The sequence below is a fragment of the Psittacula echo genome (genome assembly GCF_963264785.1).
Source record: "Psittacula echo genome assembly, chromosome: 3".
Classification (NCBI taxonomy): Eukaryota; Metazoa; Chordata; class Aves; order Psittaciformes; family Psittacidae; genus Psittacula; species Psittacula echo.
Window position 1 is genome coordinate 73,642,432 of NC_137736.1, and position 13,793 is coordinate 73,656,224.

Genomic DNA, 13,793 nt, shown 5'->3' on the forward strand with positions numbered 1-13,793 from the left:
TTGATACAGGGAAATTACTTTGCATGGACATTTACAGGATATAGAGAAAGTTAGTTAACTCTCTTAGGTAAGGCTAAGGTTTAATACCCTTTGAATCAAGTAAAAAATAGTTTATTTTCTTTAAGGTAAAGAAACTGATCTCTGACTTATATCAAATGGTAGCTGGAGATGCAAGCACTCTAAAGTCATCATGCTTTTCAAGCACAAATTTAGTAATAGTTGGCTGATAAGAGTTATACCTTACCACTTAATCAAACAGAGGAGTGGCTATTTTGGGAAGTGAACTATTTAACCATATCAATTTCATTTATGTGAAAAATGTTACTACTGGATGAATTATATTTAAACATTAATTTGAATGTTGATAAGTTCTGTAAAGTGATTCATTCTGATGCCAAAATATGAAGGCAGAAGTATAAATCTAATTGAAGTTAGAATTAGAAGGCTGACGTTCTTAATGACTTCTTTGCCTCAGTCTTCCCTGGCAAAGTCTCTGACCGCACCACCCAAGTCTTGGAAGGCAGACGCAGGGACTGTGAGAATGAAGACCCTAGGCCCACTGTAGGAGAGGACCTGGTTCGAGACCATCTTAAAAACCTAAACGTACACAAGTCCATGGGACCTGATGAAATCCATCCAAGGGTCCTGAAGGAGCTGACGAATGAAGTTGCTAAGCCACTGGCCATCATATTTGAAAAATCATGGCAGTCAGGTGAAGTTCCCGATGACTGGAAAAAGGGAAATATAACCCTGATTTTCAAGAAGGGGAAAATGGATGACCTGGGGAATTACAGAGCAGTCAGTCTCAACTCTGTGCCTGGCAAAATCTTGGAGCAGATTCTCTTGGAAGGCATGCTAAGGCACATGAAAAACAAGGAGGTGGTTGGTGACAGCCAGCATGGCTTCACTAAGGGGAAATCCTGCCTGACCAATTTGGTGGCCTTCTATGATGAGGCTATGGAACTGATGGACAGGGGCAGAGCAGTTGACGTCATCTACCTGGATTTGTGCGAAGCATTCGACACTGTTCCACATGACATCCTTATCTCTGAATTGGAGAGACATCAATTTGATGGGTGGACCACTCAGTGGATAAAGAACTGGCTGGATGGCCACACGCAAAGAGTTGTGGTCAATGGCTCCATGTCTGTCTGGAGATCGGTAACGAGTGGTGTCCCTCAGGGATCAGTGTTGGGACCGGTCTTGTTCAACATCTTTGTCAGTGACATGGACAGTGGGATTGAGTGCACCCTCAGCAAGTTTCCCGATGACACCAAGCTGTGTGGTTCGGTTGATACGCCGGAGGGAAGGGATGCCATCCAGAGGGCCCTTGACACGCTTGTGAGGTGGGCTGATGCCAACCTTATGAAGTTTAACCATGCCAAGTGCAAGGTCCTACACCTGGGTCAGAGCAATCCCAGGCACAGCTACAGGTTGGGCAGAGAAGAGATTCAGAGCAGCCCTGGGGAGAAGGACTTGGGGGTGTTGGTTGATGAGAAAATGAACATGAGCTGGCTTCAGTGTGCGCTCGCAGCCCAGAAAGCCAACCGTATCCTGGGCTGCATCAAGTGGAGCGTGACCAGCAGGTCGAAGGAGGTGATCCTGCCCCTCTACTCTACTCTTGTGAGACCTCACTTGGAGTATTGTGTGCAGTTCTGGTGTCCTCAACATAAAAACGACATGGAACTGTTGGAACAAGTCCAGAGGAGGGCCACGAGGATGATCAGGGGAGTGGAGCACCTCCCGTAGGAAGATAGGCTGAGGAAGTTGGGGCTGTTGAGCCTGGAGAAAAGAAGGCTGCGTGGAGACCTCATAGCAGCCTTCCAGTATCTGAAGGGGGCCTGCAAGGATGCTGGGGATGGACTATTTGTCAGGGACTATAGTGACATGACAAGGGGTAATGGGTTCAAACTTAAACAGGGGAAGTTTAGATTGGATATAAGGAATAAATTCTTTACTGTGAGGGTGGTGAGGCACTGGAATGGGTTGCCCAGGGAGGTTGTGAATGCTCCATCCCTGGTGGTGTTCAAGGCCAGGTTGGATGAGGCCTTGGGTGGCATGGTTTAGTGTGAGGTGTGCCTGCCCGTGGCAGATGGTTTGGAACTAGATGATCTTAAGGTCCTTTCCAACCCTAACTATTCTATGATTCTATAAGTTACATCTCAGAATGACGACTTTCGGATTGTATATTTCTGTTAACCATTCTATAATTCATAAGAACATAATATATCAGTAACTTTCTTGGTTAATATTGTCTACATGTGCTATGTGTTCAGAAGCAAATGAGACAAAGGAAGAGGAAGATGAGGAGGAGGAGGAAAGTGATATTCAAGGATTTCTCTTCAGCAAATTAAAGTGAGTTGATATAACTTATAACTAAACTTCTACATTTGTTTCCGGAACCTGAACCAAAAATATTTATTTTTGTTTAGTAGAATTATGAGAGATTTATGTTGGAAGTTACTTTATTTTTTACTGGGCACCATGCTCTTCTTCAGGTCTTGACTAGTGGTTTGTATGCTTAGTAGCTGGATTTTTGTCAGTGATGGTAGTTTATAAAAGATGTTCTCAGCATTATCTTGCCTATGTCCTTTGTAGGTAACACAATAAACTGCATACAGTTACAATTTATAGTAGTTAGTATGCAGTTAGTTGTACATTATTCCATAGTAAACCAACTATATTGATTATATAAATAGTATTGACACACTTCTATTGTGTGTTAATGCTATTTAATCTTTGAGTTCATTTATTCCATCAAAATTTGTGGCAGGGTTTGAGACAGAACACTACAAAACACTGAACTCATCCTTGGAATTAACTGGCTTTTAGTTCTCAGAAATCATCTCTTCTCACCGCAAATCCTCATTTTTGTCTTAAGAATGAATTAAAATTCCAATTCTTGCTTGTTACCCTAAGAATACAATATTAGCTGTGAGCAATATTATGGATAAAAGCAGATGTTGATGTATGTCACTGATGTTGTCTTTTTTAAAAAAATACGGTTTCTTGTAGACAGATGCATCCTGATCTGAAAAATAATCTGCAAGAGTTTAAAAAACATCTAATTGAAACTACTGACAACATGGAACCACTGAAGGTTTGGGAGCTACAGGGTATGTATGGCATATTTTTTTTAACACAGTACTCTGTTTAATTGTCCTTTATTATATTGATGTTTCAGCATTGTGATAAAAGCTTCTCTTGGAAAGAGACATACAGTTTCATAAAAAGGCAGTATTATCTCAAGTATTAATGAAGAATGTGTTGCTGTCTTGTCGTAGTATTATGTGCTAGAAATTAAGGGAGCATTGAAGTAGTTTTATTAGATGGAGCATCATAACTAGCTTTGCTGATTTTAAAGACAGGAGTTATGTTGGTTGTTTTTCTACCTAATGTTTTATCTCGGATGTTAAATTCAGTTCCAGATATTTTTTTGGGAGGTCAGGCAAAAAATATAATTTTGACGTGACTGTTGAGTTAAGACAAAATACAGGTTGACAGTTTATTTTCTTTACAAATTCTAACTTTATCAGTGTACTGGGGTTCATGTTGGTACATTTCTTTAATACAACATCAAATGGAAAAACATACTTTTAAAAGCTTTCCTGTGGAAAAGGAGAACAAATATGTAGAAGTTGATTTCTAAACAGCTTCTGTGTGATGACCTGCAAGACATTTTGTAGCTTGAATGGAATTATACATCACTCTAAAATACATCCCTAAAATGTCAAAATGTCATAACAGTTAAGTTTAGGCAACTAAATTTTGCCTGTTACATTCTTCAGTTTTAGGGGACAACCTGTTTAAAACTGATTTGTCTATACTACTATAATAGCAGTGCAGTGAAGGAGACAGAGCAGTCATCTGAACTTGTGTTTCTTTTTGGGATCCTCACTATAACAGAGCTTGTTAGCAGTGTCCAGCCTGAAACTAGCTATTTGAGATTGTTGTAGTTTATTTACTGTCTTTTATCAATGAAATCCCCTTCAGCTGCAGGATTTATCTTGGTCCAAAAAAACCATTTCAAAAAAAATTGGATTTCAGTTCTAAGAAATCTACTGTGCAAATAAAAAGAAAATTCTCTTTTTGTCCACTTAGATTTTTTTTACATGATTGAATATCGCTCTCTTGATATTCAAACAGAAGTGACTGTAAAACTTTGATCCCTTTGGTGTCTATCTTCACAAAAGCCTATACAAGGTTTAGTGCTCTATTTAGTGATGGGCTTTTCTGTGGTGTCACAGCTGTGTAAATGAAAAGTGAAACTGGTGCTGCTCCCCAAGCAGTGTTGAGAGTAGTTAAGTGTTCGAATGCTGTTTGTTCAGTGCCAGGAAGACTGGTACTGGCTTGTGAGAAGTACATTCAAGGCCTTTTCAGACAGGGGGTCTTCAGCCGCCTCTTTGTATGGAGCAGTTGTTTTGTTAGTCTTATTCCTGACATAGCTGGTAGCTTTCTCTAATTCATTCTTAATAACTAATTACAGCAGCTGAGTAATGGCTCAGCTACTCTTTGATTTCTCTTAATTAGCTTCCAAGTAAAAATGTAATCAAATTTATCCAAAACTCCTTCAGCTATGGGGCATACTTCTATTTATAAATGACCATTTATAAATACCTATTTATATATACCATTCAGGACTTGTCTTTCAAGAGCCTTTATGTTTTAGGTTGGTAATTAGTTATACTATTCCTAGTGAAAAATGATGCACAGATTACCAATGTGTTATTCCCTTTAATAACTCTTTTTTTGTGTGTGTGAACAGCCTCTTGATCTCTAGTGCTTCCTTAGCTTTCAAAGTATGCTTCGTGATCTGTTTTAAGCTCAGGATCATCTTTTCACCAAAGTGCCTTACACTGCTCTTAGCTGTGTTAGGGTGCCACAAAGGGAGGTCTGGAAGTGACAGTCCCTGACCAGAGATAAGCAAGAAGGTAAAAAGACATATCAGTTTGCCTCAATGGGATTTGAATATTTGTACTCTAGGAGGTCAACGTAAATTAGATATGACTAATAATTAAGGTGTACCTTATCTGCCTGAACTAGGAACACGTGCTATTCACTTTTCTTCAGCCTTTTTTTTTTTTTTTTTTTTTTTTTAATTCCAAATTGAATCATAAAGATGATACAAAGTTAATCCAGGAAGCATCCTCTGTTGCTTTCTGCCCAGCAGTTTTTAGCATATGTGGTATCAGCTTTCCTCAAACTGAATAACCTGAGGCCTTCAGTTTCTGCTCCAGTGTCTTAACTAGCAGATTATGAGGAAAAAGCATCTTTGCCCTGAGGTATCCAAAGTACACTGAAGCACCTGGTATATTATTGCCTTACCTTGTTGGTAGCAAAATTGGATTTTCCCTAATCTCACGGGTCAAGATTTGTCACACACAAGTTAGGCAACAGGGAAGGCTAGCTGAATTCCATCATTCTTTTTTCCAGTGGATAGGCAAATGGATTCTAAACTGTCCTGATATATGAAAATTACTTCATTCTGAGAATAAGCATAGAAAGAAAAATGAGATCGCTTTAACAATTGTGCTTGACACTTAGAAGAACTGAAATGTGACAGTAGGTTGGCCTTTGTTTCATGAGTCTCCATATTCTCTTCCTGTGAAATTGCTGCAACTCTTGAAAATTGTTCACCTCACATGCTCAGTACAGCCTTTTACATTTAATGTATCTGTTCTCTGAAAACCTTGTGAAATCCTGGAGCTGGAAAGATCTTACTCTTTACTACAGTTATGGGTGTCTGTGGGTTGGTGTGTATCTAGGTTTGAGCATGATACCCTTGTGATGCTGTCATAATACCAGATGATGAATTGTCTGGTTTTTTCACTATATTGTAAACTTAGAAATTACATGTGCAATGTATATGCTGAAGATGGCCCGGCAGATTTCTTGTAGGAAGGCCTGAATTTGGTATTTCCAACTTTTAAGTGCCTTTTTGACCTTAATAATGTTAATTTATAATATATTACAATATATAATTGAAGTATAAAAATGTTAGTAGTGAGAGTGTGTATATGTAACAGTTTCGTAATTGTAGGCAGTATTGATTGAGAGTGATATTTTAAGTGATGGTGGTTTATTTTTCTTCCCCAGATCTTAGTTTTCAAGCAGCTGCTCGAATTATGTCTACCCCTGTTTATGATGCCTTAAAGATCATGAAAGACATAGCTCAGAACTTCCCAATAAGAGCCAGGTATGACACTTAAGCATGTTTTCCAAATACTATTTTTATGTTTGCATTTGAATTTAATTACAGTAGTATAGATTTATACCCAAGTCCTGCAGTCATATATTCGTTTTACAGCTTGCTAGATGGATTCCAGGCAATTTTATTGAGTAGAAAAGAACTCCTGGGAGAGCTTATGATTTCTCTCTTAAATATTTCCTGTCTAATGCAGAAGATGCCATGAAGGAATCCTAATCCTTCAGGCATGTATGTTTGCATGCCTAGTTCTGGCTTTTACTGGATTGGTATTGTCCCAGCTTGAGAATTCTGTTGATTAATAACAGATATACTCACAGCAGGGAGAGGCAAAATTCTATTAATAAATTTCATGGGGGATCCACACAAATTAGTTCTAAGCATAACACTGCTGATGAGATTGGGCCCCAGCTACTGTATGCTAGTGTTCTTACTGGGGAAGACCTGTCTCCCATAACAGATTACTTAATAAAAGATCAAGATCATTATTAAATAAATTATCAGCATTTCCCTCTGTACTAATATAAAAAATTGCTCTTCCTCTAAGCTAATTGTATTGTAATTGAGAAATGTTTTTCTTTATATTTAATAAGATCTTCATGTAATCCTATCAGCAATATTTGCTTAAATTACTCAAATATGATGCTAAACAGGGTACTTAACTCAGTGTGCTTTCGCAGTTTACATCTGTTGTTTAATTACCAGCGTGTTTCATTGTCATCTCCGATTTTCTTTTAAGGAAAATCTACATTGTAATGGAAAAACTACCTTTGTAACCTCTCATTTCAAGGAAGAAAAGTAACTTTCTAAATGCCTGAAACATAATTATTATAAAATAGTGGGGTTCAAGTTTACACTTAGATTAGCAATCAGAAAATGCCACTTTCCGTTAGAAGGTAGAAGAAATATAATGTTGAACTGTAAGGCCAGTTCTGTTCTTTAAAGGACAGGAAAAAGTCAGTTTGAAGTATGCAAGGTGACATTTAAATCACCGATTTAAAACATCATTAAATTGCTACATCCCACTCCAACTCCCACTGTCTATTTGCGGCATTAGAGCCTAATTTACCTACTCTTCAAACATTTTATTTTTATGGGTAAAAGTATGAGAAGCTTCTAGGATTGTTAGAAGGGGAACTGCAGTTCCTGTATGATTTATTCTAACAAGTTATTCTAGCATATTATTTTGAACATGACAGAATGCAAATATTTAAATAATTTACAGTTAGTAGGTCTGCATTGACAACAAACTTAAATCAAAGGGGCATTGCATAAAAACGGTAAAGAGAATATATTTCCTTAGTATTATAATCATGCTTAACCTTCTGAGTCAAAAAAAAATGGTCTGAATTAAACTACAAAAACCAGGAAATTAGAAGATATTGCTTAATCACTTCAGATAGATATCCGATCATTATAATAGTAGTAGTTTGGTTTTTATTTAATTTCACACAGTTTAGATATGAAAACAACCATTTTTTAATTCTGCAAATTTGGTTTGAGAAGGGTGTATAAAAACTTTAGAACTATAGCTATGATACTAAAAATTAAATATTGAACCCCTTAAAATTGAGGTGTTCCTTAGACCATAAAAAGTGAATATCCCATTCCTCTGGAAGTTTCTTTCATTTTCTAGTTTATAACCTTTTTTTGGGGGGGGGGCTGGGACTCACTATTTCTAGTTGAAAAGGTTAATCTGAGGTAGATTTTTACAAAAGGTCATCAGGTGTAGACAGTGTAAAAGCTGATATATGTCATGGCAACATTATGATAATTCATTTTATAAGATTTTTTATATACATGCCATAATTATCTGATATATAAGCAGCAATAATAAGAATGACAATACTCTGTTTCTTTCTATTCATTTATCATTCATGAATTAACATTGTGAACATCTAAAAAGTTTCCTTTTTTTGACCTGATATGCAGTACTACATAGCTACATATTCTTCCAGGTAAGAATCAAGACGCATGAAATTGGGATAGAAAATATTACAACCTTACAGTCATGTAAGAACATTCCTACATCGTGTAGGAATAAAAAAAATGTATGGCAGTAAAGTATTTCCTTTTAGTGGGTTCTTGGCACTTAAATTTAGAAAAACATGTGTAAAACTTTGTGAAGCTCTGGAGCATTGAACAAATGACTGAACTCAGAATGGAAAGATGTCTTTCATGGGTATTTTAATCATAGAGTCATAGAATTATTTTGGTTGGAAGGGACCTTAAAGATCATCTTGTTCCAACCCCCTGCCATGGGCAGGGGCACCTTCCCCTAGACAAGGTTTACACTTGTTACCTCAAATTCCGGGGGTGTCCTTTTCAAGGGTCACCCATCACACTTTAAAGTCTTGCTAGAATCTTGCATTGTCAAGAGTAGCACATAGACAAGGAGCTAGCTAACTATTCTTTAATATATTCCTTTTTTATTGCCAAAAGAGCTATCAGTAAAGCTTACCTTTTGCTGATACTTACCTTTTGCTTTTACTTCCTTGCTAATGTTGGGCCAGCTTTGTCTTCTCCTTTTCACCTTTTTATTATTTTCATATTCATTTTTTATGTTTCTGACTTACTACTCTAAGCTATTTGTAAAGATTTAGGTAGTTCTTTTTATCTGTGCAGTTTTTATCACCTGTGTATGCAGAATGAAGCATTGATTCTGAGAGCTGCAGGCCCTACTACTATTAAGTTTAGCAGGATAAAAATCAGAATTTATTTTTTTTTTAAGCTCCGAAGTATTTTTTTTTTACCTCAGGACTCTCTAAAATGGTTGTGATGAAGTCAGAATAATAGTTGCGGTAGTACTGCCAGACATTAAATTTCCACCTTGCTATGGAGTCCTTCTGTTAAGTAGCTGTTAATGACAAAAGTTCTGTAGTGTTCCTGAATTATGTCTATTGCTGGTAGAAGGTCCCTTAAAGCAGTGTCCTACATAGTCAGATTTTAAGACTTCTGACTTGATAGTATTTTTTCCTAATCCTTCTCCATTTTTCCAGATTTAAATTTGGCTTCAGATATTCTTTTCTTTGTAGTTATTCCTTACTGTATTTTTTAAAAATCTGAAACAGCAATGTTTCTTTTTCAACAGAAATGTTTATAGTTTCTTGCTTTCCTGTCTACAACTTTTATTTCAAAACAAGTGAACACAGAAAGTAGTGCAATAGAAGATACGTTTACTTAGTATGAAATACACTTACCACTTACCACTTTATGTGCATAGAGAGTAGCTAGCAGCATGATTATAGGGAGAGTTCAGATTAGTTGGACAGCGATAAGCAAGTTATTAAGCACATCCTCCAGTAACTATATGATAATATAGTCCACGTTGACTGTTCTTTTTTTTTAGTGCTGTCTTTGACATCACAGTCTGAGTTACACCTTTCTCATTTTAAACCAAGGAAATCCCACCAAATATGGCTCACTAGAAATACAGCTCCTTCTTGATCCATTGTTGTCCTTTCGTCATGTGGTCCAGAAGAGATTCACAGTCACAAAAATAATCTGGCAGAATATTTAGAGGGGGTAAATAGGGAAAGGGTATTTAACTGTGATGAATTGTGTAATATTTATAGACAAATCTTGAAAGTCATATTGTTTGCACTGAATAAGTCGTCTCTTTGATTGCCTGGAAAGCTTAAGTATTTGTTTAAGGTAAACTGATTTTATGTCTTATTACTGACCTATTGCAAAAAAATGTGGAGTTTACTGGCAAGATCCATTCTAAATCAGTTTATTTTGGGGGAGAGGTGAGAATTTATGTTATTAAATAACTGCTTTATTATCCATAATTGAAGTTGGCTTAGTAGGTTCATTCTGTTTGTTTAGTTAATTTCCAGGTATAAGATGACTCCAGTTTTTCTTAAAGCTCCATACAGATTTGCTAAAGCATGTACAATCATGTTTTAAGAAAAGTATTTATGTATGCAACTAGAATATTTATTTTGGCATTTATTGGGAGAATCAAATTTAGGTTAGTATGGTTTAGAGTTTCTTAATGGAGAGAATAATTTGCTCTGGGGGTATTTTATGATAGCCTAGTAATTACAAACCTCATATACTATACGTTGTGACAGAGGAAGTTAAAATAGCTTTCCACAATGTTATTGAAAGGTAAAAAAAGACAAATTAATGGATTATCTTCTAAAGGTCAAATGACTAAGGAAACTAAAATGTTGACTGGCTGTGAATGATTAACATTTTCCATGCTTTCAATCTCCAAATCTTTGTTCTAATCTCATCTAATTTTAAAGTAGTCATTCTTTGTGTATTTTCTTTGCCTTTGACCAAAACATTAAGTTATATCCTTGGCTGTCTGTGCTCTAATGTTGAGTAGTATTGAGTTAGTAACATTAAATTAAAATATACAAATATTGCCTGTACTTAGGTAATAATTTAGATCATCAAACAACTTTTTCTGTATATATATATGCTATTTTCCAGAAGAAAAAAGAGGAAAGACAGTGGTAAAAAATATGCTGATAATATTACTTCAACAAAACCTGGCCTAAATTTGAAACCTGGGTTTACCGGAGTAACACAGAACAAAATGGTTGTTTTGGGGGAAAAAAAAAAAAAATCATGAAACTGCATTACTCCTTTTCTAAGTCTTAATTACAGCATTCTTCAATTGCAGTGCATTGGATATGGTATTAAAATACATATTTCACATTATTTAATGCATTTTTTTTAAATACAGTGGTTGAGTGATGCAAATATTTTTACAGATCACTGACCAGAGTGCCTGTAGACAAGAAAATGCGAAATGAAATAGAAGAAAATCAGAAGGTTTGTTTTTGTTTCTGCAAATGGGCATTTGAGTTGCTATCATATTACTGGTTTTGGAGTTTTTTGTCTGACAGAAACTATGTGAAAGTTGCTATGCTAATAAAGAGCTAATTGTCTTAAACATCTTTTACTAAATAAATAACATTGAAATACTCGGTTCAAATTTTTCACTTCCTGCTGTTCTTGGTACTTTTCCTCTTCCCTCTTTTGATTTGCAGAGTTAGGCAAGGACAAAAAAGCTCTGCAGTGTTATGTTCAGTCATAAATTGTGTGCTGTGACAGCAAAATAGGCGTAAGTTAGCTTTCTAACACTTTGGTCTTGAATCTAGGCCTGCTGCTTATACTATGGTCAACATATACTAGCTTTGAGCTCTCTACATTCTCAGAATCACACATGCAACTATTCTGAGACATATTTTGGATGTCATCTATAGTAGGTGCTTTTATTTTCATCTTTGATGCACTGCATCTTTTGTGCCTCGTGTCACATGATGCGTTACAGTTCATGTGATTTTGGCTGGTCTGAGATGTAGCCTGAGTTTCTATGTTGTGTTTGTCAGATTCATGACATCTGTTGTATTTTCTGTCACAATGCAGAGTTCGTATTTTTCTTTAAAGTTGAGTGTTAAATGTTAGCCAGCATGCTTTGAGGACTGGTCACATGCCATGACATCCGTAGCACTGTCCTTAATCTTCCTCTTGAGAACATGTGTTTTCATATGGTGTTAAAACTGACCAGCACTGTAGCAAAAGGGTTGTATTGCTTATTTATGGCACTCCTGTACTTTTGCAAGATTTCCATGTATCATTTTGCTTTGTATCCATTCAAGCCCTTTCCTCTTGCCTTGCCAAGACTAGTTATCTCTAGGGAAATGCTTGTCCAGTTCCACCTTTTAAAACAGTGAAAATGCTGAATGTCGCTGTTGCACTGATACAGTCTTCTCATAAAGAGCTTGTCATCTCCACTGCTCAGCATTAGGCAGGCCTTTTGTTTCTTGCACTAGTGAAAGGTCTCATATTTTTTGCTCAAGGAAGCAAATCAGTATCTGCATGGTGCTTCATTGCTTTCTACATATAACTGGGGTATGCATTTTCCTATATGTTGTTAGGGTTAGGGTCAGAATAAAGCGAATCAAAGCCCTGATAATCATGGTGTCACCAGAATGAGTGTTAGTATCAGAACTTTCTTTGTTTCTTGATGAGGTCTTTACAATGTCTTTCTCAAATTATAGCTCTGTTAACACAAAAAATCAAAACCAACTGCGTAATAAAAAACTACTCTTGTACTCCAAAATGCAAACCAGTAAAGATGTATCAGGAATTAGTTATTACCATATATAACTATTAAGGAAAGTTACTAAAATTTTTGGTTGAAATTAAGATGTCTGCATTTAGGCACATATATATGATGTCTAAACTTCTGGTATGACAAGAAATATGTAGTCAGTGAACATCAAAAATGATGTAGCTCACTCAATGGTTGTCTTGTGGGCATTATTGAGTTGCCTAAACTTGAATTTCTGATGTCATTTGAGATACCTCAGGCTGTCCAAGTTAGACACACAAGTCTGGCAGATGTGTGCACTGAGGCATCCATTCACTTTTGCCTAACCCATACTTTCCGGTCCAAGATACCTTATCCTGAAACAGATGATGGTGTGTATCTATTTGGTTGGTCAGCTGAATCACTTGTATGACCTCATGACTGTAATAAGGATCTTAGGCACCCATCACACTAAATTTCATATGACATCCTATCTGCAGTCTAAAGGCTACAGGCTCTTAAGAGAGCTAAAAGCTGAAATATGTTGAATGAAAGTAGGGAAACTTCCTGAAAACTGCTGCTGAAGCACTATAAATTGGCATGTGCGTTCTTGAACTGCATTACATCCATCTAGCAGCAGGAGAAGTATGATCTCATGCTGTGTGTAACTGAATGATTCCCTCTCAAGATAATAGAAGTTGAATAGGAAATGCAGTGAGAGCAAATAAAGGTATTAAAAGTTGAAAGGCATGTGATGATTTAGGTGTAATGAATTGATAACTAAGAAATAGACTGAGAACTGCTATAGATAAAAGAAAAAAAAAAAATCTCATTAAACACAACTCACAACTTCCAGTGCAGTAATTTGCTGACAATTTAGCAAGAAAATACTATACGAGTATTACCAACTTTGAATTCTAGTCTTGGATGCCAAAATACTCCTTCTATCAAAGTTGTTACAGCAAATGGATGCTCTTCTGAGCAATCAAATACCTTGCATCAAACCAGTATGAATCTCAGCTCTGATTCAGCTCTATTCTTTTCCTGTGGCAGTACTGAAGGATTTGAAAACCTTTTAGGCTCCCATTTCCATACCTAGTGGCTGACAATTTTTTCATTGTTCTTGCATTCATTTTAGTTAATATGACAATTTTTATGACCTACATCAGCCAGTTGCAGTCTTTCTCAGTGTCTGTGTTTACATGAGTATCTGGGATAAACCAGGAATACTGCAGTATAGGAATGAGCAGCCAGCTTTCAGTATCTTTTCAGATTTATGCAAGAGTCCTGAAAAATCCTGATAAGATTTCTTGAGACTGTAATCCTCTTTACATTCATTGTTCACTCCTAGAGTCCAGTGGCATTAAGGGGGATTTTTCTGTGGTCACAGTACGTCATGGCAAAACACTGGAATTAAAACTGTAATCCAAATTGGAATTGCTAACTACAGAAAAATTCCAGGTATACCCAGGGCTTTGGGTGCTTCTCTGCCTAGTGGAGAGGGGTCTTATCACTGTGTGCTTAATTTTGTCCCAT

The 13,793-nt window shown here is 36.5% G+C and overlaps 1 protein-coding gene across 5 annotated transcripts in view; it reads left to right on the forward strand.

Moving 5' to 3' along the window:
- UGGT2 (UDP-glucose glycoprotein glucosyltransferase 2) overlaps positions 1-13,793 on the forward strand; it is an 85,883-nt gene that overhangs the window by 21,215 nt on the left and 50,875 nt on the right. For all 5 annotated transcript variants that reach the window (XM_080612504.1, XM_080612505.1, XM_080612508.1 and 2 more), the window contains 4 exons: positions 2,277-2,355; positions 3,016-3,116; positions 6,097-6,196; positions 10,933-10,993. In XM_080612504.1, the coding sequence (XP_080468630.1) occupies positions 2,277-2,355; positions 3,016-3,116; positions 6,097-6,196; positions 10,933-10,993 (341 nt within the window). The remainder of the gene's footprint in view (positions 1-2,276; positions 2,356-3,015; positions 3,117-6,096; positions 6,197-10,932; positions 10,994-13,793) is intronic.